Genomic DNA, 26,720 nt, shown 5'->3' with positions numbered 1-26,720 from the left:
TATAAGTGGCAGTTAAGAGCCTAATTGCCATTTGTGCCTTTGAAAATCTCCCTCCTTATTACAAAGGACATCCTGCACACCACTACTCCATCTGAGACACAAATCTCACAATTACTCCTACTCTCAGAAATACAGGTGCTTGATTGACCTCAAAATTTTATTTACTTCCCAAATTTCCTAGTCTATGAAGCAGACTATTATATTGAATCCATATTAGAAATTAACGAGGCCACTTTTCAGTCAAAAATTTGTCATGCCTTCATTTCCTCTTACCTTGACTAACAAAATTCCCTAACTTGCAAATTTCGAATTTAACAAACAGTGGCTGCTTATCTCCTCACCTGGACCCAGGTCACGCTCATCCTCAAAAATATCTGCTGATATCTAACATCCTGGGACCAAGACGGCTACAACACTGCATATCAACTTCCTGTCTGTTTCAGAATCAAAGATATCACCCTTCTAATCTTCCACAGCATACTGGGATTTCCACCTATCTTTCTCAGAACTGATCTTTTCCATCACATTCAAATATGGCCCTCAAATACCAAACATCTAACAGGCCTCACTTCCAAATATTCACAGTGAGCAAAAGTCTATTCTCCTATGTTATCTTAATAACCTAAAACAGCCTCTCTTTCTCTTAAGCGTACCTAGTAGACCCCATGACTCTTCAAATTCCACCTTCCATGGTCCATGACCCTTTCTAATGGAACAGTTCAAAGAGTACTCTCTTGTGCTTCCAATTTCCTTATGATCATTCTCTTGGCACTGAAATTTTGCCATTCCACCCTTCTTCACCCCTGCCCTACAGCAACTACAAACCCTATTTGTATGATGTACATATATGTAAACTGAAAACTGCCATGCCAGGTGATAGGAACCCATTTAAATACTTATTTCCTTGGATTAATTAATAATAGTAGATGGCCAAGCCATTACATGACTGATATTTATGTTGGTAATCTCTATTCCAGTCTTATAGTAGGAAAAGACACAACAATAAAATTATTTTATCAATTTTATAACAGAATATTAACAGCTTGTATTTTTACTCCAACCTTTAGCTTTTTTAGTATTAAACAGAAGATGACAGAGTAGCATAATGTAACTCTTACCACTGTGACCTTCAAGGGTCTGATTCATTGAAAGATTGCTAGGAGCTGCAAGTCCCTTTAATTTAGCTTCATCTAAACAAAAATAAAATAATTTTATAAAAACTGTTTGTAATAAATGAAATACATCAACTTGTACATTTGGAATCAGATCTTGTAATCCTAACTCATGTGGTCAATCCCATTGACTTCAATAAAACTACTCTCAGAAGAAAATATTGCAAGATGTGGACCATTCTCTATCTACATCTCAGTTTGTTAGCTGCATCTGAACTCGCCCCAACTGCTCCCCAAGCTCAGACTCTCATCAGGATCCAGAGGCTTGAAGAGAAACCAAAGCCAACTCCCTTTGTTTATTTTCCATTTGAAAAAGCACAAGAACTTGAAAAAGCCTTATTATTTCCCTTTCCTAAAATTTACTTATCTTAACTTGTAAAATGCACTGAGCCTGCTCTCTAGGCTCCACTGTATAACAGAAGAATGATTAACAATAATCAGAGCAACATAAATTGCATACATGACTTACAAATATATATGCATAACCTTTACTCCTCACGCTACAGTTCATATTTAAATAGCAACATGCTGGCCAGCAGTCAATATTCATTCAGTTTAAAAAGAGTGAGCTACCTGGATTGAGTTCATATCTGAGAGAAATCAACCTAACAGTTTGAGAATTCATTTCAAAATAAATGTCATATTATTAATTATTTGTTAAGCACCAACCATGTGCTCAGAACTGCACTGGTACAGAACATAAATAGACATAGGGTAGGACTTTTAAAAGTAAATCCTAAATGGATTAGGAGCAAAATCTCATTGACAAGGGTTGGGAATTGTCGCTTAACAAATAAATAAAAATTTGACTAACATATTTATTTTAAAATGAACTCTCAAACTGTTTAACAGATTTCTCTGACATTACTTAGGCCTGGACAGTAGTGCTGGAACAAATTTTTATAGTGGGGCTGCTGAGAGCCATTGAACCAAATTGTAAATACTGTATATAATGGAAACTACCTCAAATCAGGGGGTGTGGTAGCAGCCCCATCACCCTTAGTTCCAGAATAGATGGGCCTGGATCCACAAAGAGGCTTAGACATTGCAAGGCTGAGTGTCCCGATGCCTAACTTTTAGGGACCTAGAAAAATCACTGGAACAACAATGGGATCCACAAAGCCTGAGTTAGGTGCCTAGACTCCCTATATAATGAATGGATAGAGACAGGTACCTTAGAATACAATCCACAAAATCCAGCACACTGGGGAGGGAGGGGCACCTAAGTTAGTCAATCAATCATCATCATCATCATGTTCCCATTATGCCTCTGGCGTTTAGGGAAGCAACGAAGCTCATCCACTCCTGTCTGTTTTTGGCAAGTCTTTCAGGGGTTCCCCAGCTGTGCCCCAGGTTTTGCAGCTCGGCTTTCACAGCTCTTTATTATGTTGTTTTCGGATGGCCTCGTTTTCGCTTGCCTTCAGGTGTCCATCTTATTGCTATTCTGGTGATGGAATCAGTTTCCATCCGAAGCACATGGCCGATCCATCTCCACCGCCTCCTGGCAATGATGGTGCTCATATCCTCTTGGCTGCACTGTGTCAATAGATCTTGGTTTGACATTGTTCTGGGCTAAAAGATACGGAGGATTTTTCTGAGGCAGGCTGTATGGAATGAAGACAGTTTGGACATGTCTTACTTTCTCATTCCCCAGCATTCTGCACTATAAAGTAATGCTGAAAGTATGCAGCCCTGATAAATCTTGAGTTTGTTTTTGGTGTTGCATTTTGATGATTTCCAGCCTGTATTTAAGCTCCTAAAGGTGTTCCTGGCTTTATTGATTTTGTTTCGGATGTCCTGGCTTGTTCCACCATCCTGGCTAATGGTGCTGCCCAAGTATGTGAATGTTTCTACATTGGTGGGAACATAATCCTCTATCTGTAATGGTGATGGTGAGAAAATATTAAAGGTCATGATATATGTCTTATTGCAGCTGATTTTCAGTCCAATTTGCTGGCTGAATGCATTGAGTCGAGTTGTTTTTTCTCGTATATGGTGTTGGATATGTGATAGGAGAGCAACATCATCTGCAAAGTCCAGGTCTTCAAGGCATGAGAAGGGTTCCATTTAATGCCTGTTGGCATGTCTTCTGTTGTACGCTGCATTACCCAGTCAACGGCAATGCTGAAGAGGATTGCAGACATGACACACCCCTGACGTACTCCTGTTTTGACTTCAAAACTGAGCACCCTGTGATCAACACTGCGTATAAAGTTGAAATAAAAGCTTTTAATAATGTTGATTATATGGAGAGGGACTCCATATGCTCGCAGAATGTGCCATAGGCTGGTCCTGCGAATGCTATCAAAAGCCTTCTCAAAATCTATGAAGTTTATGTACAGTTGCCGTTGCCATTCTAAGCACTGTTCTATTATGTTTCATAGCCTTTCCGAAAAATGGCTTGCTGTTTTCCGAGAACGTTATCAACTGCCTCTGATATATGCTGGACTAGGATTTTACACAATACTTTGCTTGGCACAGATAAAAGTGTGATACCACGCTAGTTATTACAATCACTGAGAGTTCCTTTCTTTGGTATCTTCACTATAACCCCATTGGTCCACTCATCTGTCACTTTTTCCCTTTCCCAGACTGATGTAAACAGAGGGGCCAGGTTAGATGCTGCTAACTCAGGGATGACACATTGAACAATTCTGTATTAAAGTTATCCTTGCCAGGAGCTTTTCCATTTTTTAAGGATTTGATGGCTTGAATGATCTCTTCCTTAGTTGGAGTGTCTCTGTTCATATCAAGATCTTCTTCTGCCTCCGGGATGTTTGTTTCCTCTTTAGGTGGCTCCCTGTTCAGCAATTCTTTTAAATACGCTATCCAGTGCATTTCTTGTTCCGTTTCTGTTGTTAGTAGGTGGCCTTGTTTGTCCCTGCTGAGAGTGTTTGTTGGTGTCTGCTGTTTACCACTAATAAGCCACGTCATTTTGTAGCTGGTTCCTTGTTCACCACGAGCAGCTACATCCTCTGCTTGTGTTGCCAGATTATCCATATAATGTCGTTTGTTCACTCTCACAAGGCATTTGACCTCCCGGTGTGCCTTGCTATACTGCTCGTGGTATTTGTCCTTTAACTTCTGGGATTTTGTATCTAAAACTTTTTTCTTCAGGGCTCGTCTGGTTTCTATTGTATTCCATGTGCTGGGTGTAATCCAATCCTTTCTTCTCAACTGCCTGTAGCCTAGACAGGCTTCACTGCTCTGTTTATAAATTGCTATTACTATGTCCCACTTCTTGTTGATATCCTCATCTGCATTCCCCTCCTCTTCATCAAGGTCTGTAAGTGCCTGAAACCTGCTCTTTAACTGCAGAACGAAGGCTTTCGGTATTTCAGGGAACTTTAACTTATCAATGTCACATCTATGTCCCTTGTTTGGTAGACCCACACTTGTCAGTTTTGGCTTGATGGAGGCTATCACAAGGTGGTGGTCGCTGCCAACATCTGCACTTCTTCTCACTTTCACGTTGGTCAGGGAGCGTCTTCATTTGCCATTGATCATCATATGGTCAATCTGGTTCTTATCTCTGCCATTTGGAGAACACGATATCAGCTTGTGAATTTCACAATGTTGAAATAGGGTTCCACCAATGACTAGGTCATTCATATTGCAGAAATCAACAAGCTCTCTCCATTTTCATTCATGGTGCCACACCCACGTCTTCCCATTGCTCTGTCATTGTTTGAGTTGTCCTTACCGACCTTGGCATTCAGGTCTCCCATGATGATAGTTAGGTCATGGCATGGTACTCTCTCTAACTCCTCCTGCAATGTAAGGTAGAATTTGTCCTTTACTTCTTCATCACTGTCATTTGTTGCAGTGTAGCAGTGAATCGGGGGATATTATTGTGTTTCCCTTTCAGTCTGGCTCTCATTAGTCTGCTGCTAATGGACTTCCATTCAGGCAGGGAATGCTCCACTCTCTTCAAAAGGATGTTGTTCATCATCCCGTCCAGAATACAGCAAAATTTCTCCCGAGGCTGTTAATCTTCCTGATTCCATCCGTCTGCTCTCGCAGATACCCAGGATGTGTAAGCTGTAGCATCTCATCTCTGCTGTGACCTGAGCTAGCTTCCCTGTTTCGTACATTGTTCGTACATTCCAAAAACCAAGTTTGGTTTTTGTCTTGGTGTTGAGCACTTCAGCCTTCATGCGAGTGGCTTCTTTCAGCTTTCACCACTGGCAGTCATGTGGGTCATTGACTCCTGAGGACCATCACACACAGTAATGGTTGATTTATCCATTGCTGTTTCCATAACATATTTTGTTTTTTATGGGACAGGGTTGTTAGCCTAACCCCCAACCTGGAGAACCAGGGTGTCTGTTTTGTTTGGCCCCTTCCCCACAGACCAATCCGGCATGGTTGAACCTACTAGGAGCAAAAATCCCCCACAGACACAGACTCTGGGGATGGTTGGAGCATGCAAGCTGTCCCGCCACGAGAAGGCACGGACACCAGAGGACAGAAGTTAGTCAATGGGAGATGCCAATGAGATGGGTGAGTTCCAAGCCCCATCCCTCTTTTGGATGTTGGTGCCTCAATCAGAGCTGAAGGAGGCACCTGTCTCCTCTTGTGATTCGTGACTGGGAAACCCTCTCCTAGAATCAGATAGTTTAGGTACCTATGTCACTTCTTGCAAGACAGAGTTAGGCAGGTATTAAAATCCACACAAAACAGCTGGGGGCAGGGGCGAAAGGAGAGCCTTCTTTACAACCGTTAGCCCTAACCACTGGACTATATACAGTGGCTGTCACCCTCTCTGGCCTAATTAATATTTAATTATTCAATTATTTAATTAAAGTGGAACAACTTCATCTGGAGAAATATTCAACAGAATATCCCATACTCCAGTGGCTAGGGCACTCATCTGAGAGGTGGGAGATCCTTGTTCAAATCTTTTCTAATCAGAGAGGTGAACTGAACTGGAGATCTCCTATATCTTAGGGAAATACAGTAACCACTGGGCTAAAGGTATAAGGGAAGGACTCCTTCTCCCTACTGGCTGCTTCGCAGAACGAGGGAGCCTATGAGTATACTTACTGGGTCAGGCCCGACAGGCACTCCTCCATCTATCTTCCCCCAGTTAGTAGATCATACTCGGGCCTAGGTGGGACATAGGGGGCAGACACCAAGAGTGAGGGTGCAGTGCCCATGCTCAGAGGCTGAAACTTGGGGCTTGTCTTCACTACTGGGGTAAGTCTACCTAAGTTACACTACTCCAGCAACCTAAATAACGTAGCTGGAGTCAACGTAGCTTAGGTCGACTTATCCCGGTGTCTTCTCTGCACTGCATCAACGGGAGGCACTCTCCGGTCAACTTCCCTTCCCTTACTCCATCAGAGAGAGCTCTGCCGTTGATTTAGCAGGTCTTCACTAGACCCACTAAATTGACCTCTGCTGCATCGACTGCAGAAGTGTTGATCTCCCCCTAGTGAAGACCAGCGCTTAGGTGCCTAGCGAACTTTTACAAGAGATATTTAGGTGCCAAGTGAGGTTATCCCTACAAGGTTAGGCGGTAGCCCAGTGGAGGTTTGGTGGATCACAGTGATGCCTAAAAATGGGCCTTAGGCACCTAATTACCTTTGTGGATCTGAGGCTTAAGCATTTTTGAAAATTCTAGGCACAGTCTCTGTTCCAAGGAATTTAGATCTAGATGACAGATACTAATCAGACAAAAATGCACTGAGATAGGCATATGATTGAAGTAAATTAGATTGCATTTTTTAAAGTATGATTTTAAGCGACAATGACATTAACTAATATGACTGTAAAAATGGCATCCTTTTACTCTATACATCTGATGTGTGTGTGTGTGTGTGTGTTTTCAGAGTCTTTATGGAAACCCACAATTAGGGCTGTCAATTAATTGCAGTTAACTATTAACTCAAAAAAATTAATCACGATTAATTGTAGTTTTAATTGAACTGTTAAACAATAATAGAAAACCATTTGAAATGTATTAAATATTTATGGATGATTGTCTATATTTTCAAATATATTGATTTCCATTACAACACAAAATATAAAGTGTACAGTGCTCACTTTACATTTGTATTACAAATATTTGCACCATAAAAATGATACACAAAGGAAACAGTATCTCAATTCACCTCATTCAAGTACTGCAGTGCAATCTGTTTATCATGAAACTGCAACTTACAAATATAGGGTTTTTTTTGTTACATAACTGCACTCAAAAACAAAACAATGTAAAAATTTAGAGCCAACAAGTCCACTCAGTTCTACTTTTTTTTCAGACAATTGCTAAGACAAACAAGTCTGTTTACATTTATGGGAGATAATGTTGCCCACTTCTTATTTACAATCTCACCTGAAAGTGAGAACAGGCATTCGCATAGCACTTTTGTAGCTGTCGTTGCAAGATATTTATGTGCCAGATATGCTAAACATTCATATATCCCTTCATGCTTCGACCACCATTCCAGAAGACATGCTTCCAGCTGATGATGCTCGTTTAAAAAATAACGTGTTCATTAAATTTGTGACTGAACTCCTTGGGGGAGAATTGTATGTCTCCTGCTCTGTGTTTTACCCACATTCTACCATATTTGACACTGTCTCCCACAGTATTCTTGCCAGCAAGTTAAAGAAGTATGGCCTGGATGAATGGACGATAAGGTGGATAGAAAGTTGGCTAGATTGTCGGACTCAACGGGTAGTGATCAATGGCTCCACGTCTAGCTGGCAGCCGGTATCAAGGGTCGGTCCTCGGGCCGGTTTTGTTCAATATCTTCATAAATGATCTGGAGGATGGTGTGGATTGCACCCTCAGCAAGTTTGCAGATGACACTAAACTGGGAGGAGAGGTAGATACGCTGGAGGGTAGGGATAGGATACAGAGGACCCTAGACAAATTAGAGGATTGGGCCAAAAGAAATCTGATGAGGTTCAACAAGGACAAGTGCAGAGTCCTGCACTTAGGACGGAAGAATCCCATGCACCGCTACAGACTAGGGACCGAATGGCTTAGCAGCAGTTCTGCAGAAAAGGACCTACGGGTTACAGTGAACAAGAAGCTGGATATGAGCCAGCAGTGTGCCCTTGTTGCCAAGAAGGCCAATGGCATTTTGGGATGTATAAGTAGGGGCATTGCCAGCAGATAGAGGGACGTGATCGGTCCCCTCTATTCGACATTGGTGAGGCCTCATCTGGAGTACTGTGTCCAGTTTTGGGCCCCACACTACAAGAAGGATGTGGAAAAATTGGAAAGAGTCCAGCAGAGGGCAATAAAAACGATTAGGGGACTGGAACACATGACTTATGAGGAGAGGCTGAGGGAACTGGGATTGTTTAGCCTGCGGAAGAGAAGAATGAGGGGGGATTTGATAGCTGCTTTCAACTACCTGAAAGGGGGTTCCAAAGAGGTTGGATCTAGACTGTTCTCAGTGGTAGCTGATGACAGAACAAGGAATAATGGTCTCAAGTTGCAGTGGGGGAGATTTAGGTTGGATATTAGGAAAAACTGTTTCACTAGGAGGGTGGTGAAACACTAGAATGCGTTACCTAGGGAGGTGGTGGAATCTCCTTCCTTAGATGTTTTTAAGGTCAGGCTTGACAAAGCCCTGGCTGGAATGATTTAGTTGGGGATTGGTCCTGCTTTGAGCAGGGGGTTGGACTAGATGATCTCCTGAGGTCCCTTCCAACCCTGATATTCTATGATTCTATTCTATGATTCTATGAACACTTTCACTGCAGATTTGACAAAACGCAAAGAAGGTACCAATGTGAAATTTCTAAAGGTAGCTACAGCACTCAACCCAAGGTTAAAGAATCTGAAGTGCCTTCCAAAAATCTGAGAGGAATGAGGTGTGAGGCACGCTTTCAGAAGTCTTAAAAGAGCAACACTCTGATGTGGAAACTACAGAACATGAACCACCAAAAAAGAAAATCAACCTTCTGCTGATGGCATCTAACTCAGATGATGAAAATGAATATTACTACTGGGCAGGGCTGGCTCTAAGATCTTTGCCACCCCAAGCAAAAAAATTTTTGACTGCCCCTGCTTTTTTTTTGTGCCCCCTCCACCCCCGCCTCAACTCCGCCCCTTCCCAAACCCTTCCCCAAATCCCTGGCCCCGCCTCCTCCCCCAGGCGTGCCACATTCCCCCCCCACACTGCTTCCTACAGTTCCCCCCCTCGCAACCCTCTGCCCTAGCTCACCTCCACTCCGCCTGCTCCCCTGAACAAGCTGCAGCTCCGCTTCTCCCCCCTCCCTCTCAGGCGAGGAAGAGGGAGCGCGTTCAGGGGAGCAGGCAGAGCGGAGGTGAGTGAGGGCGGGGGGAGCACAGGAAGCAACGGGGGGGATAGAGAAACCGCTCCCCGCCCCAGCTCATCTCCACTCCACCACCGCCGCCTCCCCCAAGCACGCTGCTGCTCAGCTTCTCCTCCCTCCCACCCAAGCTTGCAATGCAAAACAGCTGTTTCGCGCGCAGCAAGCCTGGGAGGGAGAGGGGAGAAGCAGAGCCGCAGCAGCGTGCTCAGGGGAGGAGGCGAAGGCGGAGCGGAGGTGAGCTGGGGCACATTTCTAGGGGCGGTATAGCCAGTGCCAGAATGCCACCCTAGAAATGTGCCGCCCCAAGCACCTGCTTGCTTTGCTGGTGCTTAGAGCCAGCCCTGCTCCTGGGGGAATTCTGCGCTACTGCGCACGTGCATAATTGATGACCCACGCATATTTTAAAATTTTTGCGCAGAAAAAAGCTTTTGCCGAAATGTTGCTGCAGTTCCACCTTTTGCCCACCAGACTGTGCTGTGGTGCAAGAACAGCAGCAGCTCCCAGACAGCCAGGGGAGAGAAAGAGCCTGCCTTCTTTCCAGCACCTGTCAAGCCAGGTCAGGACACAGAGGCTATTGGGAGACAGACAGCGTGGGGTGCTGGGGGGTCAGACAGGGGATCATAAGGGCTAGTGGGGGAGGACAGACTGGAGCAGCAGCTAAATGGGAGTGGAGGCACAGGGCCACAGGGAGAAGGAGGTGCAGGGCCACATAGTGATGGGGGAAGGGTACAGAGCTACATAGGGACAAGGAAGTGGCTGGATGGGGACATAGACACACGTGGAGACAGGGGGAGAAGATACAGGGACACAGAGACAGGGATGTGCTGGGTGGGGGCACAGAGACACATGGGGATGGGGGAGGAGGTATAGAGCCACATGGGGACAGGAGGAAGGGTACAGGGCCACATGGGGATGAGGGGAGTGGGTGTCCGAGTGGGGGTGGGGGGACATATGGACGGGGGTGCAAGGACACAAGTGGGTGCAAGGAGACACAGGGACATGGGCAGATGTGCCTGACTGAATGGGAGAGGCTAGGGGTCAGCCAGGGTCTGCATAGCGGAAGCTCCCTAACAATCCCTCCCCGCCCCCCCCCCCCCAAAATCAGTTCCACACTTTTCCCACCCATACCCAACAACCCTCCAAGTTCACACCTAGGCTCCTTCCCAGCAATTTACTTCCCTCTCCCTCAGCTCCTCCTGCTTCTGAGGGGTGCGGGAAATACAGTTCTTTATTGTAGTTTAACTGAATTATTACTCAGAGTCCTGTATTAATATGCCTAGTAAGGAATCTATTTGTCAAAAAGCATTTCCTGAATCTTTTTTGTTGTCTGTATTCTTACAGACATACTTGCTGACAGATATTTTGAAATAAATGACTAAAAATAATTGAAACTGGTGTGATTATATTGTTATTTTGACAAATAAAATATGCAGAATTTTAAAATACTGTGCACAGAATTTTTAATTTTGTGGAGCAGAATTCCCCCAGGGGTAGAATATGCGTCGTTCCGCACTGCTTTGGATTGTTATCTAGCAGAATCCATCATCAGCATGGACGCATGTTCTCTGGAATGGTGGCTTAAGCATGAAGGGACATACGAATCTTTAGTGCATCTGGCATGTAAATATCTTGCAACACTAGCTACAACAGTGCCACGTGAATACCTGTTCTCACTTTCAGGTGACATTGTAAACAAGAAGCAAGCAACATTATCTCCCGCAAATATAAACAAACTTGTTCGTCTGAGCAATTGGCTGAACAAGAAGTAGAACTAAGTGAACTTGTAGGCTCCAAAGTTTTATATTGTTTTATTTTTGAGTGCAGGTACTTTTATTTTTTTACATAATTCTACATTTGTAAGTTCAACTTTCATGATAAAGAGATTGCATTACAGTAATTGTATTAGGTATTTCTTTTGTTTCTTTTTTACAGTGCAAATATTTGTAATAAAAAATAAATACAAACTGAGCACTGTATACTTTAAGGACAGGTTTCAGAGTAACAGCCGCGTTAGTCTGTATTCGCAAAAAGAAAAGGAGTACTTGTGGCACCTTAGAGACTAACCAATTTATTTGAGCATAAGCTTTCGTGAGCTACAGCTCACTTCATCGGATGCATACTGTGGAAACTGCAGAAGACATTATATACACAGAGACCATGAAACAATGCCTCCTCCCACCCCACTCTCCTGCTGGTAATAGCTTATCTAAAGTGATCACTCTCCTTACAATGTGTATGATAATCAAGTTGGGCCATTTCCAGCACAAATCCAGGTTTTCTCACCCCCCCAACCCCAAAACACACACACACAAACTCACTCTCCTGCTGGTAATAGCTTATCCAAAGTGACCACTCTCCCTACAATGTGCATGATAATCAAGGTGGGCCATTTCCAGCACAAATCCAGGTTTTGTCACCCCCCCCCCCCCACACACACACACACCATCACAGGACTTAATAACATCAGCCACACTATCAGAGGCTCGTTCACCTGCACATTCACCAATGTGATATATGTCATCATGTGCCAGCAATGCCCTTCTGCCATGTACATTGGTCAAACTGGACAGTCTCTACGTAAAAGAATAAATGGACACAAATCAGATGTCAAGAATTATAACATTCATAAACCAGTTGGAGAACACTTCAATCTCTCTGGTCACGCAATTACAGACATGAAGGTCGCTATCTTAAAACAAAAAAACTTCAAATCCAGACTCCAGCGATAAACTGCTGAATTGGAATTCATTTGCAAATTAGATACTATTAATTTAGGCTTAAATAGAGGCTGGGAGTGGCTAAGTCATTATGCAAGGTAGCCTATTTCCCCTTGTTTTTTCCTACCCCCCTCCCCCCAAGACGTTCTGGTTAAACTTGGATTTGTGCTGGAAATGGCCCACCTTGATTATCATGCACATTGTAGGAAGAGTGGTCACTTTGGATGAACTATTACCAGCAGGAGAGTGAGTTTCTGTGTGTTTTGGGGGGTGAGGGGGTGAGAAAACCTGGATTTGTGCTGGAAATGGCCCAACTTGATTTTCATACACATTGTAAGGAGAAAAAAGAAAAGGAGTACTTGTGGCACCTTAGAGACTAACCAATTTATTTGAGCATGAGCTTTCGTGAGCTACAGCTCACTTCATCAGATGCATACCGTGGAAACTGCAGCAGACTTTATATATACACAGAGAATATGAAACAATACCTCCTCCCACCCCACTGTCCTGCTGGTAATAGCTTATCTAAAGTGATCAACAGGTGGGCCATTTCCAGCACAAATCCAGGTTTTCTCACCCTCCACCCCCCCACACAAATTCACTCTCCTGCTGGTGCTAGCCCATCCAAAGTGACAACTCTTTACATAATCAAGTCGGGCTATTTCCTGCACAAATCCAGGTTTTCTCACATCCCCCCCACCCCCATACACACACAAACTCACTCTCCTGCTGGTAATAGCTCATCTAAACTGACCACTCTCCAAGTTTAAATCCAAGTTAAACCAGAACATCTGGGGGGGGGGGGGTAGGAAAAAACAAGGGGAAACAGGCTACCCTGCATAATGACTTAGCCACTCCCAGTCTCTATTTAAGCCTAAATTAATAGTATCCAATTTGCAAATGAATTCCAATTCAGCAGTTTCTCGCTGGAGTCTGGATTTGAAGTTTTTTTGTTTTAAGATAGCAACCTTCATGTCTGTGATTGCGTGACCAGAGAGATTGAAGTGTTCTCCGACTGGTTTATGAATGTTATAATTCTTGACATCTGATTTGTGTCCATTTATTCTTTTACGTAGAGACTGTCCAGTTTGACCAATGTACATGGCAGAGGGGCATTGCTGGCACATGATGGCATATATCACATTGGTGGATGTGCAGGTGAACGAGCCTCTGATAGTGTGGCTGATGTTATTAGGCCCTGTGATGGTGTCCCCTGAATATCAGATATGTGGGCACAGTTGGCAACGGGCTTTGTTGCAAGGATAGGTTCCTGGGTTAGTGGTTCTGTTGTGTGGTATGTGGTTGCTGGTGAGTATTTGCTTCAGGTTGGGGGGCTGTCTGTAGGCAAGGACTGGCCTGTCTCCCAAGATTTGTGAGAGTGTTGGGTCATCCTTTAGGATAGGTTGTAGATCCTTGATAATGCGTTGGAGGGGTTTTAGTTGGGGGCTGAAGGTGACCGCTAGTGGCGTTCTGTTATTTTCTTTGTTAGGCCTGTCCTGTAGTAGGTAACTTCTGGGAACTCTTCTGGCTCTATCAATCTGTTTCTTTACTTCTGCAGGTGGGTATTGTAGTTGTAAGAAAGCTTGACAGAGATCTTGTAGGTGTTTGTCTCTGTCTGAGGGGTTGGAGCAAATGCGGTTGTATCGCAGAGCTTGGCTGTAGACGATGGATCGTGTGGTGTGGTCAGGGTGAAAGCTGGAGGCATGCAGGTAGGAATAGCGGTCAGTAGGTTTCTGGTATAGGGTGGTGTTTATGTGGCCATTGTTTATTAGCACTGTAGTGTCCAGGAAGTGGATCTCTTGTGTGGACTGGACCAGGCTGAGGTTGGTGGTGGGATGGAAATTGTTGAAATCATGGTGGAATTCCTCAAGGGCTTCTTTTCCATGGGTCCAGATGATGAAGATGTCATCAATATAGCGCAAGTAGAGTAGGGGCTTTAGGGGACGAGAGCTGAGGAAGCGTTGTTCTAAATCAGCCATAAAAATGTTGGCATACTGTGGGGCCATGCGGGTACCCATAGCAGTGCCACTGATCTGAAGGTATACATTGTCCCCAAACGTAAAATAGTTATGGGTAAGGACAAAGTCACAAAGTTCAGCCACCAGGTTAGCCGTGACATTATCGGGGATAGTGTTCTTGACGGCTTGTAGTCCATCTTTGTGTGGAATGTTGGTGTAGAGGGCTTCTACATCCATAGTAGCCAGGATGGTGTTATCAGGAAGATCGCCGATGGATTGAAGTTTCCTCAGGAAGTCAGTGGTGTCTCAAAGGTAGCTGGGAGTGCTGGTAGCGTAGGGCCTGAGGAGGGAGTCTACATAGCCAGACAATCCTGCTGTCAGGGTGCCAATGCCTGAGATGATGGGGCGCCCAGGATTTCCAGGTTTATGGATCTTGGGTAGTAGATAGAATATCCCAGGTCGGGGTTCCAGGGGTGTGTCTGTGCGGATTTGATCTTGTGCTTTTTCAGGAAGTTTCTTGAGCAAATGCTGTAGTTGCTTTTGGTAACTCTCAGTGGGATCATAGGGTAATGGCTTGTAGAAAGTGGTGTTGGAGAGCTGCCGAGCAGCCTCTTGTTCATATTCCGACCTATTCATGATGATGACAGCACCTCCTTTGTCAGCCTTTTTGATTATGATGTCAGAGTTGTTTCTGAGGCTGTGGATGGCATTGCGTTCCGCATGGCTGAGGTTATGGGGCAAGTGATGCTGCTTTTCCACAATTTCAGCCCGTGCACATCGGCGGAAGCACTCTATGTAGAAGTCCAGTCTGCTGTTTCGACCTTCAGGAGGAGTCCACCTAGAATCCCTCTTTCTGTAGTGTTGGTAGGGAGCCCTCTGTGGATTAGTATGTTGTTCAGAGGTATTTTGGAAATATTCCTTGAGTCGGAGACGTCGAAAATAGGATTCTAGGTTACCACAGAACTGTATCATGTTCATGGGGGTGGAGGGGCAGAAGGAGAGGCCCCGAGATAGAACAGCTGCTTCTGCTGGGCTGAGAGTATAGTTGGATAGGTTAACAATATTGCTAGGTGGGTTGAGGGAACCATTGCTGTGGCCCCTTGTAGCATGTAGTAGTTTAGAAAGTTTAGTGTCCTTTTTCTTTTGTAGAGAAGCAAAGTGTGCGTTGTAAATGGCTTGTCTCGCTATCTTAAAACAAAAAAACTTCAAATCCAGACTCCAGCGAGAAACTGCTGAATTGGAATTCATTTGCAAATTGGATACTATTAATTTAGGCTTAAATAGAGACTGGGAGTGGCTAAGTCATTATGCAAGGTAGCCTGTTTCCTCTTGTTTTTTCCTACCCCCCCCCCCCCCAGATGTTCTGGTTTAACTTGGATTTAAACTTGGAGAGTGGTCAGTTTAGATGAGCTATTACCAGCAGGAGAGTGAGTTTGTGTGTGTATGGGGGTGGGGGGGGATGTGAGAAAACCTGGATTTATGCAGGAAATAGCCCGACTTGATTATGTAAAGAGTTGTCACTTTGGATGGGCTAGCACCAGCAGGAGAGTGAATTTGTGTGGGGGGGTGGAGGGTGAGAAAACCTGGATTTGTGCTGGAAATGGCCCACCTGTTGATCACTTTAGATAAGCTATTACCAGCAGGACAGTGGGGTGGGAGGAGGTATTGTTTCATATTCTCTGTGTATATATAAAGTCTGCTGCAGTTTCCACGGTATGCATCTGATGAAGTGAGCTGTAGCTCACGAAAGCTCATGCTCAAATAAATTGGTTAGTCTCTAAGGTGCCACAAGTACTCCTTTTCTTTTTGCGAATACAGATTAACACGGCTGTTACTCTGAAACCTGTCATTGTAAGGAGAGTGATCACTTTAGATAAGCTATTACCAGCAGGAGAGTGGGGTGGGAGGAGGTATTGTTTCATGGTCTCTGTGTATATAATGTCTTCTGCAGTTTCCACAGTATGCATCCGATGAAGTGAGCTGTAGCTCACGAAAGCTTATGCTCAAATAAATTGGTTAGTCTCTAAGGTGCCACAAGTACTCCTTTTCTTTTTGTGTATACTTTAGGAACATAAGAATGGCCCCAAGGGGTCAGACAAAAGGTCCATCTAGCCCAGTATCCTGTCTTCTGACAGTGGCCAATGCCAGGTGCCCCTGAGGGAATTAACAGAACAGGTAATCATCAAGTGATCCATGCCCTGTTGCCTATTCCCAGCTTCTAACAAACAGGTTATGGACACCATCCTTACCCATCCTGGCTAATAGCCATTGATGGACCTAACCTCCATGAATTTATCTAGTTCTTTTTTGAACCCTGTTATAGTCTTGGCTTTGTATTCTGTGTTGTAATTGAAATCAATATATTTGAAAATGTAGAAAACATCCAAAAATATTTAAATAATTGGTATTCTATTATTAACAGTGGAATTAATCACAATTAATTTTTAATTGCTTGACAGCCCTACCCACGATATCATATTCAAAGTCACTTTCAAAGAAGAGTACCACTTTAAGTGCTCAGAGACCTGGTGGATTTTGCTCCAAATTTCATTTACCTGTCTGTGTTTCTAATTTTAAAACTTTCAACAATCCATCTTCTCCACCACATGCTATGAAACCTTGGTCCTTGTTCCAAGATATACATCTTAGCCGAATGTTACCAGGAATTGCAATCTTTAAGAAAGAAATATTTTTCAATTTAATTGATCAATAACAACAATGTCTTATTTTGAAAATATCCCAACCACAAACACTAAGCAAATACACTTGGGTTACTGTGCATCATAATATAAATTCCTCCAGCAACTTATCAGAATTGTAAGCACATGACTACAATTAAAAGTTGCTGGAATACAGTAATGGCCATTCACGTAAAATTATACAACGATAAACAAATTAAGGGAATCAAATATAGAGAAGGGGAAGTCTAACAGTAATAATCAATAAAAATAGGACATTTCTTAAAAACACCTAACGTAGGGGTCCACTTATTTATCTTTCGCACCAACTGCTCTGATTGTGAGGGAAACACTAGGGGAGAAATGGATAAGGACACTGGGGATTTGCTCATCTTGGACTTACAGGGATCTCTCTAGGGTGCCTAAGGAAGGCAATATAGGGGCTCCAGTCTCCACATCTCTTCAGTGCTCAGCGCCATGCACTAACTCTAACAGATTGCAGGCTTGATGCAGAAATTACAGGTCTCTGCCTCTGGTCAGCCTGGAAGCCAGACTAGGCCAGTCTCATGGCCCTTCTGGCCTTAAAATCGGTCCGAGTCTGCCCAGCAGCCTGGCACCGCTGCTCGACAGGGCTCAGCTCCGAGCGGGGGACTGCCGGGAAGAGGCTCCGCACCCCGGGGAGGCGGGCAGGTCAGGAGCTTCAGCCGCACTCTGCAGCTGGGGGCCCGGAGGGAAGAGACCGGACCCAGGGCAGCGCTAGAGCGGATCAGATCCCAGCTCTCCCGGGCCCTTGCGGCTTTTGGGAGGAGGGGGCGGCGCCGCTGGGGAGCGGCCCCTGCCCGCGCGTAGCGAAGAGGGCCCGGCGTCTCCGCGGAGGCGGCTCCCACTAGGCCTGTGACCCCGGCCGCAGGGCGGGCTCGGTGCTCTGCCCCCCGGCTGAGACAGGCCGCCGGGACACTCACCTTTTTGCTCAGGTAGATGAACATCCTGCGGAGACCAGGGGCGGGGAAATGGGGGGGCAGCGGAGGCCTGGGGGTGCCTGAAAGGGGAGCGTGTTACCGCTGCCTCCCTAGCAACCCGGCTTCCCTGGCAACCACCGCCGGAGCCCGCCCCCGGAAGTAAACACGTTCACTTCCGGGGCGGTGGCGCGACTCACAAGTTCTGGCCCTCCCGGCTAGCCTGACGCCCCTCCCCGCCGGCGTGGTGAGCGGGGACGGGGCTCGTCCAGCCCCATCGCTCCCGGTTTGTGGCCGGGGCCGCCCAGAGCAGCCGGTGGGGGACGCTCCCTTGGGTGCTGCTAGCCCTGATCGCGGCTCCTTCCTGTCGGTCCCCGAGGGCGGTGGGATTTGGGGGGCGCCTCCCTCCCCAGGTCTGTGCTGAGCTGGCTCCGACTCAGGCCCCTGCTGCTCACACACCCATCCGTGTGGCTGGGGTCCGCAGGACCCCGCTGAGGGGGCGGGTCCGAGTCTGGACTGGGTCCAAGCCCTGCCGTGTTGCAGTGTGGACGCAGGTCAAGCCGCAGATCTGAGTCAGAAGCCTGTGTAGTGCGGCGTGGGCGCCCGCGCCCGGCTGTGAGAGCGGGATCTGGCCACTCGGAACCTGGGTTCACCATCCAGCCTGGCGCCTCTAGAACAGCCTTGGATACACCCGTCCACAAGCCTGCGTCCCACACACCCGTGCTTAATGTGCAGCGAAGACAAACCTTAGGGAGGCCCACGTGGCTCTAGGTGATCACCCCTCTGTTGTTCACATCAGGGCGATAGGAAGACAGCAGTGGCAGTATCGTAGCCAATGAGGTTAATCCGAGGCAAGATTATTGCTAATTGAAACTTTTCCCCAACTCCCATATGCTGCTAAAACTGCACTTTCCATCTCATCCTCACCCAGGCTGTCCCTGGCCCTGATCTCAAGTGGTTGGTGCCCAGGGAGCCCTGTATGACAACTAGCTGCCTCAGAAACCAGGCATGTAAACCTGAGGCAATATTGATTGGGAGGACCCGTTTTTGAGGCTCTAATGAAGCATAGCCCCCCTGAGTCATGCTGTGTCCTCTCACCAGTTGAAGATGGTGGGATTCTCTGGTTCAAGCCTCCTCACCAACCTCCCCTGACCACACCCTATATTTCCCATGGGTGCTGGTGTTGTATAGGCGTAGGTTAACATTTTTGCACCCACCTGAGACTTAGGGCCAGGTTTCTAGATATCTTTACAAATCGAACCTACAGGACAAGATTTTTAAAGGTATTTAAGCATAGGCGCTGAAGCACCCACAGAAAAAAATTAATGGGTGCTTAGCACCCACCAGCAGCCAGCTCCTCCCATCCATCGGCAGCCCTACTGATCCCTGCCTCCCACCCATCCCGATCAGCTGTTTTGTGGCCTGCAGGAGTGCTGTGGGGAGAAGGGGGAGGAGCAGGGACAGGGCACACTCAGGGGAGGGTGCAGAACTGGATGGGGAGGGAAGAGGCGGGGTGGGGTGCAGAAGTGGGGGGTTGAGCCCACCTGGGGACTGGAGGAATCTGGCACCTGTGTATTTAAGCATCTGAAGATGCAAATAGGTGCCTTGTGGGATTTTCAACAGTGTTTAATTCCATGTGTAGGAATAAGATAAACTAGTATTTATAATTTGTTAGAAGTCCTGTATAAAAAAACTAAAAACAACTGAGAATTTAAAACTTGGACAACAACAGACCACAAATCTCAGTGATGATTGAGCCTGGAGGTATTCTAAACAAAAATAGGTCTCAGCGGTGCATGTAGTGTTTTCTCTCCCTTCGCACTGACTCAATGTGCATTGGAGGCTTCAGGGTGATGTTTGTGGTCATTGTGTGTGTGGGTCATGTGGTTGTGCTGATTTTTGTCTGTGTGTGCTGGCAGCAGTGTGTTGATTTGTGTGTGTGTGTCCCGGTGTGGTGAGCAGCTGTGTGTTCAGGATTATTGTGTATACTGGGTGGGTGGCTGGTTGTGTTGTGTGTCTAGAGTGGTTGTGGTGGGAGATTTGTGCAAGTGATAGTTGGTCCAAATTATCCACCATCTGAGCAGTCTCCCTTATAAAACCAATGAAATTGTAGCACAGAAATTAGTTGCAGAGCAAGAGTTATGGCTGAGTTATCTTTGATATCACTCTTGGATGCTTGACATGGCAAAAATACATGCCTTACACCCATATGATGTACCACTAGAGTAATTCATAAAGTCAGAATGGCTGAGAACTTAAAAATCAGATAGCAACAGACTGAAAAACTCAGTGATAATTGAGCCTGGTGATATTTTGAACAAAAAGAGCTCTCATAGAATCATAGAATATCAGGGTTGGAAGGGACATCAGGAGGTCATCTAGTCCAACCCCCTGCTCAAAGCAGGACCAATCCCCAACTAAATCATCCCAGCCAGGGCTTTGTCAAGCCTGACCTTAAAAACTTCTAAGGAAGGAGATTCTACCACCTCCCTAGGTAATGCATTCCAGTGTTTCACCACCCTCCTAGTGAAAAAGTTTTTCCTAATATCCAACCTAAACCTGCCCCACTGCAACTTGAGACCATTACTCCTCTTCTACCACTGAGTATAGTCTAGAACCATCCTCTCTGGAACCACCTCTCAGGTAGTTGAAAGCAGCTATCAAATCCTCCCTCATTCTTCTCTTCTGCAGGCTAAACAATCCCAGCTCCCTCAGCCTCTCCTCATAAGTCATGTGTTCCAGACCCCTAATAATTTTTGTTGCCCTTCGCTGGACTCTTTCCAATTTATCCACATCCTTCTCGTAGTGTGGGGTCCAAAACTGGACACAGTACTCCAGATGAGGCCTCACCAATGTCGAATAGAGGGGAACGATCACGTCCCTCGATCTGCTCGCTGTGCCCCTACTTATACATCCCAAAATGCCATTGGTCTTCTTGGCAACAAGGGCACACTGCTGACTCATATCCAGCTTCTCGTCCACTGTCACCCCTAGGTCCTTTTCCGCAGAACTGCTGCCTAGCCATTCGGTCCCTAGTCTGTAGCGGTGCATTGGATTCTTCCATCCTAAGTGCAGGACCCTGCACTTATCCTTATTGAACCTCATCAGATTTCTTTTGGCCCAATCCTCCAATTTGTCTAGGTCCTTCTGTATCCTATCCCTCCCCTCCAGCGTATCTACCACTCCTCCCAGTTTAGTATCATCCGCAAATTTGCTGAGAGTGCAATCCACACCATCCTCCAGATCATTTATGAAGATATTGAACAAAACCAGCCCGAGGATCGACCCTTGGGGCACTCCACTTGATACTGGCTGCCAACTAGACATGGAGCCATTGATCACTACCCGTTGAGCCCGACAATCTAGCCAGCTTTCTACCCACCTTATAGTGCATTCATCCAGCCCATACTTCCTTAACTTGCTGACAAGAATACTGTGGGAGACCGTGTCAAAAGCTTTGCTAAAGTCAAGAAACAATACATCCACTGCTTTCCCTTCATCCACAGAACCAGTAATCTCATCATAAAAGGCGATTAGATTAGTCAGGCGTGACCTTCCCTTGGTGAATCCGTGCTGGCTGTTCCTGATCACTTTCCTCTCATGCAAGTGCATCAGGATTGATTCTTTGAGGACCTGCTCCATGATTTTTCCAGGGACTGAGGTGAGGCTGACTGGCCTGTAGTTCCCAGGATCCTCCTTCTTCCCTTTTTTAAAGATTGGCACTACATTAGCCTTTTTCCAGTCATCCGGGACTTCCCCGGTTCGCCACGAGTTTTCAAAGATAATGGCCAATGGCTCTGCAATCACAGCCGCCAATTCCTTCAGCACTCTCGGATGCAACTCGTCCAGCCCCATGGACTTGTGCACGTCCAGCTTTTCTAAATAGTCCCTAACCACCTCTATCTCCACAGAGGGCTGGCCATCTCTTCCCCATTTTGTGATGCCCAGTGCAGCAGTCTGGGAGCTGACCTTGTTAGTGAAGACAGAGGCAAAAAAAGCATTGAGTACATTAGCTTTTTCCACATCCTCTGTCACTAGGTTGCCTCCCTCATTCATTAAGGGGCCCACACTTTCCTTGGCTTTCTTCTTGTTGCTAACATACCTGAAGAAACCCTTCTTGTTACTCTTGACATCTCTTGCTAGCTGCAGCTCCAGGTGCGATTTGGCCCTCCTGATAACATTCCTACATGCCCGAGCAATATGTTTATACTCTTCCCTCTCTTACTCTCAGCTGTTCTTGTAGCTTGCTTCACAGCATGACAGTCCTGGAAACCTATTACATAGATAACTGCATTCACACTGGGGGAGGAACGGGGGGTATGTGGTACTGCTTTAACTATACTGGTCTGTATTTTTAATAAAAGGTTCAACTTTTAACACAGACGGGACTTAAATCACTTTTGAAAATGGAATGTAGACTGTCAAGTCACTTAGATGTGTTTGCAAATTCCCCCCATTGCCGAACAGTCCTGTTTCAGCAATCATTGGCTAGCACTCACTGTACTGACCCTTAATTGTAGACAAAAATAACACACCAGTTGAGCTTGAGTTGGGTTTAACTCAGTTACAAGTAGTGGTAAATCCTGATTGACTTATCAGTGCAACCCCCCAGATGTCAATCTACACTTTTTTTCTCAATTGTAATGTATATTACTCCCAGGGGAATTCTGTGCCGCTGTATGTGTGCAGAATTCATGTCCCCTGCAGATTTGCTTCCCTGCAGAAAAATGACTTTCTGATGGGGAAGTAAAGGTAAGCCGCAAGAGCAGTCATGCGCTGCTCCCGAGCAGTGTGGGTGCATCATTTCAGGCCCCAGGAGCACAGAGAGAAATCACTGGGCAGAAGCAGTGGGGTAGGGATGCCCCAGCCCGTGGCTTCCACCCTTTGACAGGCTCAGCTGCTAGTTCTGGCTAGCCTGGGGAGGATGGGACTTCCTCTTCCCCTGCAAGGAGCAGCCAGGGCTTTGTCAGATCTACCCCGCGAAACCTCTCCAGCTGCAGGAAGCTCCGCACCTCTCCACTTCCTGCCTCCATCGCTCCTCAGCTCTGTGTGTCTGGGGACAGGGGGCACTGTACCGGGAGCTGCTCCTGTCTGCCCAACCCCCTTGCATCTGGACTTGCACCATACCCAGATAGTCCTGTCAAAGCTCACCCCCTGCACCCAGAACCCTCCCCGCCAAACCTCACTCCCTGCACCCAGAACCCTCCCCACCAAGCCCCCTACATCCAAACCCATACCTCAACAAGCCTCACCGTCTGCATCCAGAGCCCCCTACACCCAGATTCCACTCTAAGCCCCACCTCCCTGCATCTGGGCCCCACCCCTGTACCTGAATCCTCACTGCAACAAACCCCACCCTACCTGTACCTACACCATTCCAACAAGCCCCAAGCACCCAGCCCTCCACCCCACTGAGCCACACCAAGCCAGCACCCAGAATGCCCCAACAAGCCCGTTCATCCAGATCCCACCACATCAAGCCGCTTGCACCCATATTGCTCCACACAGAACCCTATCATCCCACATGTAGATCTCCCCACACTAAGCCCCTCCACACTTGGATCCTGCTGGGCTGAGCCTGTCTGCCTACATTTAGAGTGCTTGGCACAGAGGGGCAGGGCCCCGGGCAATTTCTGGGGCAGACTTGGCCCTTGCACTATGTCAGGGTAGGGTGCAGCCTCACTGCCATGTCCATGTCCTGGGGGTTGCAGGCTGATCTCACACCTCTGTCTATGCTGCCCACTACCCTACTGCAGCCTCCACATTTATTTATTGACAACATTTCAGAATTTTAAAGTAGTGTGCAGAATTCCCTCAGGTGTAGTATATACACCACTTGCTAAATACCAACTCCTTAATCTGAGCTACTTCCAAGTGTAGGCTAGGTCAGGTTTCCCTCTAATGCTGCTGTCTCTATTACTGTATACCACCAACCAGAGAAAGGGAGAGAATATTCATTGGCAGGACAGCATGGTGGCTCCCAACAACAGTGGGGAGGTCTAGTCTCTGACTGCCCCTGAAGGAATCTGCCATGTTAGGCAATTCTATTCTCAGTTGCTCTCTATGGACCATTACATACAAATGAAAAGCAAATCAGAAGACTATCTCTGTGATTCACATATCTAGCTTAGATACTTATTATGGTCCCTATATACCATAGTATCTGAGCACCTTTCACTTAAGATTAAATACACTAAAACCACCCATGTGAGGTAAGCAAGTATTACACCCATTGTACACAGGGAACAAAGGCAGACAGTAGGCGACATGCCTAATAACACACAGGAAGCTTGAGAGAGAACAAGGAATTGAACCTGGGGTTCTTGAGTCCTAAGCTAACACCTTAACAACTGACAGGTTTCAGAGTAACAGCCGTGTTAGTCTGTATTCGCAAAAAGAAAAGGAGTACTAGTGGCACCTTAGAGACTAACCAATTTATTTGAGCATAAGCTTTTGAGAGTGATGAAGTGAGCTGTAGCTCACGAAAGCTTATGCTCAAATAAATTGGTTAGTCTCTAAGGTGCCACAAGTACTCCTTTTCTTAACAACTGAAGCATCCTTTTTCATGGGTGCAGGTGTATGCTGATTATATCTGCCTGCAATCTGAAAATTTAAAGAGACAGCCATTTTACCAAACCATAGGCCAAATACGGTTTATACCGTGTAAACTTCAGTGAAATTGCATGGGTATATAAATAAGCAGAATTTGGCCCCAGTGTTTACACTAAGGCATTTTCAGATTTCAGGCACTTTCTTATGAAAAAACTAAAGTGAAGCTGAATTGTTGAACCGGTCACAAAACTGAAAGAGGCCATATACTTATAAAGGTTGTTGGGCTTTTGGGATTTTTTTTTTTTTTTTAGTCAAAAGAATACAAAAATTAAAAATCACAAAAAAATAGCTTTAACAAAGAGTGAATAATTATATATAATCAATCATTCCATAGCAAGAGGCACCATCTTTATTCAGAATTCTAAGGTTAGGAAAGTTCAGTTAGTTACATTCTCTAGTTGAACATGCTGAAATGCTCAATTTTAAATAAAAATAAGAGTGTTATTTCTTATATTGTAACATTTGTTTTTCTACCACCAAATATATGATGCCCTGAGGTGTTTTCCTCAAATGCAAGCATCTGTATGTTAAAAGGAAATACTAACTTCTTGTTAGTGTATAATAAATTTAAATTATGCTCAGCAATGTATGTGAATACAAGGGCATACTTCTGATCCTATAAATCTAAAGTATGTGTAAATGGAGGCTACACAGGGATGTAAGCAAAGTTAATTAGATGTAAGATAGTCTCACTTCATTGTACACTTGGGCCCAGATCCACAAAAGGTACTTAGACATCTAAACCTCATATTTAGGTGTCCAAGTCCCCCATTTTGGCTCCATTGTGATCCACAGAACTCCTGCCAAACCTGGTAAGCACCTAAATTCACTTAGCACCTACATTTTCAGGGTAAAAGCTCCCTGGGCACTTAAGTTTCTGCCTCTGGGCATGTGCACTGCTGCCTCCCTATAGACATCTGGACACTTATCTCTTGCCTAAGCCCCAGAGTGATTCACAAACCAGAGGAAGATAGGCATGTGTCTGCTTGAGTCTCATGCAGGACCTGATCTGGTAGGCATGCTCAGAGGCCACCTACTGGCTCCCATTCAGAATCTGACCACAAGAAGAGGAAGTAGCCCTACCTACTTTGTAACTTTTAGCACAGTGGTTAATGCACTTGCATGGGATGTGGGAGACCCAGGTTCAATTGCTCAGTTTCTGCCAGACGAAGAGAAAGGATTTGAACAAGGGGAGTAGGGTAAATATGGAATTGGAATTAACCACATTTAAACTAAGAAAAATGTGTGTTGTAAAGAAAGGCCCCAACAAGGAAATCGAAGGTAAAGGTTATATGGTGAGAAGGAATGAAGTAGGGAGGCTGTCTGGTTCAAAGAATAAGATAAGGGAAAGTTTCTAAAAAGAAAGCCTCTGACCAATAGGGGTGACTGCAGATGGCTTTAAAGACAAAGAATCCGTCTTAAAAATGAGCCAACATAGGGCTTCCCAACCCATGCATCAGTGTTAAAGTCTAGGTGCAATGAAAAAAAAAAGTTGAGCACCAAGGAGGTGAGGAAAGGCCTTGGGGAAAAGGAGGTTGTAAATCTTAATTGGATTAAGGCTGAAAATAAGGGTGAACAGTCTAAAAAACTTTTTTTTTAAGTTAAAGTTAGTAATTGGCAGAGACATTGCTTGTTTGTTAAAGGGTATAAAAAAGTAAACTCTTAAAGGGTTCATTGCTAATACCTGGCTGACCATGTTGGAGGTGACCAATATGGGTCTAAGCACCCCTGGGAATAGCCCTTTGTAAGTATCTTGATCAAATGTTTTGTTACCGTTTGGATGCAGTAAATTGCTTATTATTTAGGCATGTTTAGAGCAATTGTGAAAGTACCATTTGGCCTTTGGCTTCAGTAAAGGAAGTTATGGTTAAATTGTTTGGTAGTTTCTCATATTAGTTTAAAATATTAAAATTCCAGCAGGGGAACTCCCACCTCTCAGGAGGTTGCCCTAAGCACAGAGCTCTGGGGTATTCTGCTCTGGGTGCTCCCTTAATCTCCAGTTGAAGCTGTTCCAGTATGAACCAACTAAGAGTGATTGAAGTACAGGCACTGGACCCAAGATCTCCCACCTCCCAGGATGCCCTAACACTGGCTTACAGAGTTACATTCTCTCTTCGTCTGTCTGGTCTAACAACTATTCCACAATGGATAAATACTTAAATAGTCATTAAGCCATATCAGACCCTGAACAGCAGTGTATTGTTGACACTATGGTTAATGTTTTAACAGCATTAAAATTGACTATGTTTTTAGATTTATATTTTGCTGCTATAAAAAGTGGGGGGGAAATCTTTAATTTAAAAAAAATCCAGTGTTTCTTGAAGACAGG

At 45.4% G+C, this 26,720-nt stretch overlaps 1 protein-coding gene and 1 pseudogene across 4 annotated transcripts in view; one reads left to right on the top strand and one right to left on the bottom strand.

Moving 5' to 3' along the window:
• Nucleotides 1-17,945, bottom strand: part of WDR35 (WD repeat domain 35) — an 82,650-nt gene extending 64,705 nt beyond the window's left edge. For 3 of the 4 annotated variants that reach the window (XM_048845586.2, XM_048845588.2, XM_048845587.2), the window contains exons 1-3: nt 17,786-17,944; nt 16,701-16,818; nt 1,119-1,190 (exon numbers count right to left, since the gene is read on the bottom strand). In XM_048845586.2, coding sequence (XP_048701543.1) covers nt 1,119-1,190; nt 16,701-16,818; nt 17,786-17,809 — 214 coding nt within the window. In that variant the 5' untranslated portion in view covers nt 17,810-17,944. Of the gene's footprint in view, nt 1-1,118; nt 1,191-16,700; nt 16,819-17,785 lie in introns of all 4 variants that reach the window. The other variant, XM_048845589.2, reaches the window with a different exon arrangement.
• A 643-nt stretch (nt 17,946-18,588) lies between these two features.
• LOC142071674 (U4 spliceosomal RNA) lies at nt 18,589-18,668 on the top strand (annotated as a pseudogene).
• Nucleotides 18,669-26,720: the final 8,052 nt, after the last annotated feature.

The sequence above is a fragment of the Caretta caretta genome, chromosome 3, assembly GCF_965140235.1.
Source record: "Caretta caretta isolate rCarCar2 chromosome 3, rCarCar1.hap1, whole genome shotgun sequence".
In the NCBI taxonomy this organism is placed as follows: Eukaryota; Metazoa; Chordata; order Testudines; family Cheloniidae; genus Caretta; species Caretta caretta.
Note: the sequence above shows the minus strand (reverse complement) of the source record. Positions and strands in the feature narration are given on the sequence as shown.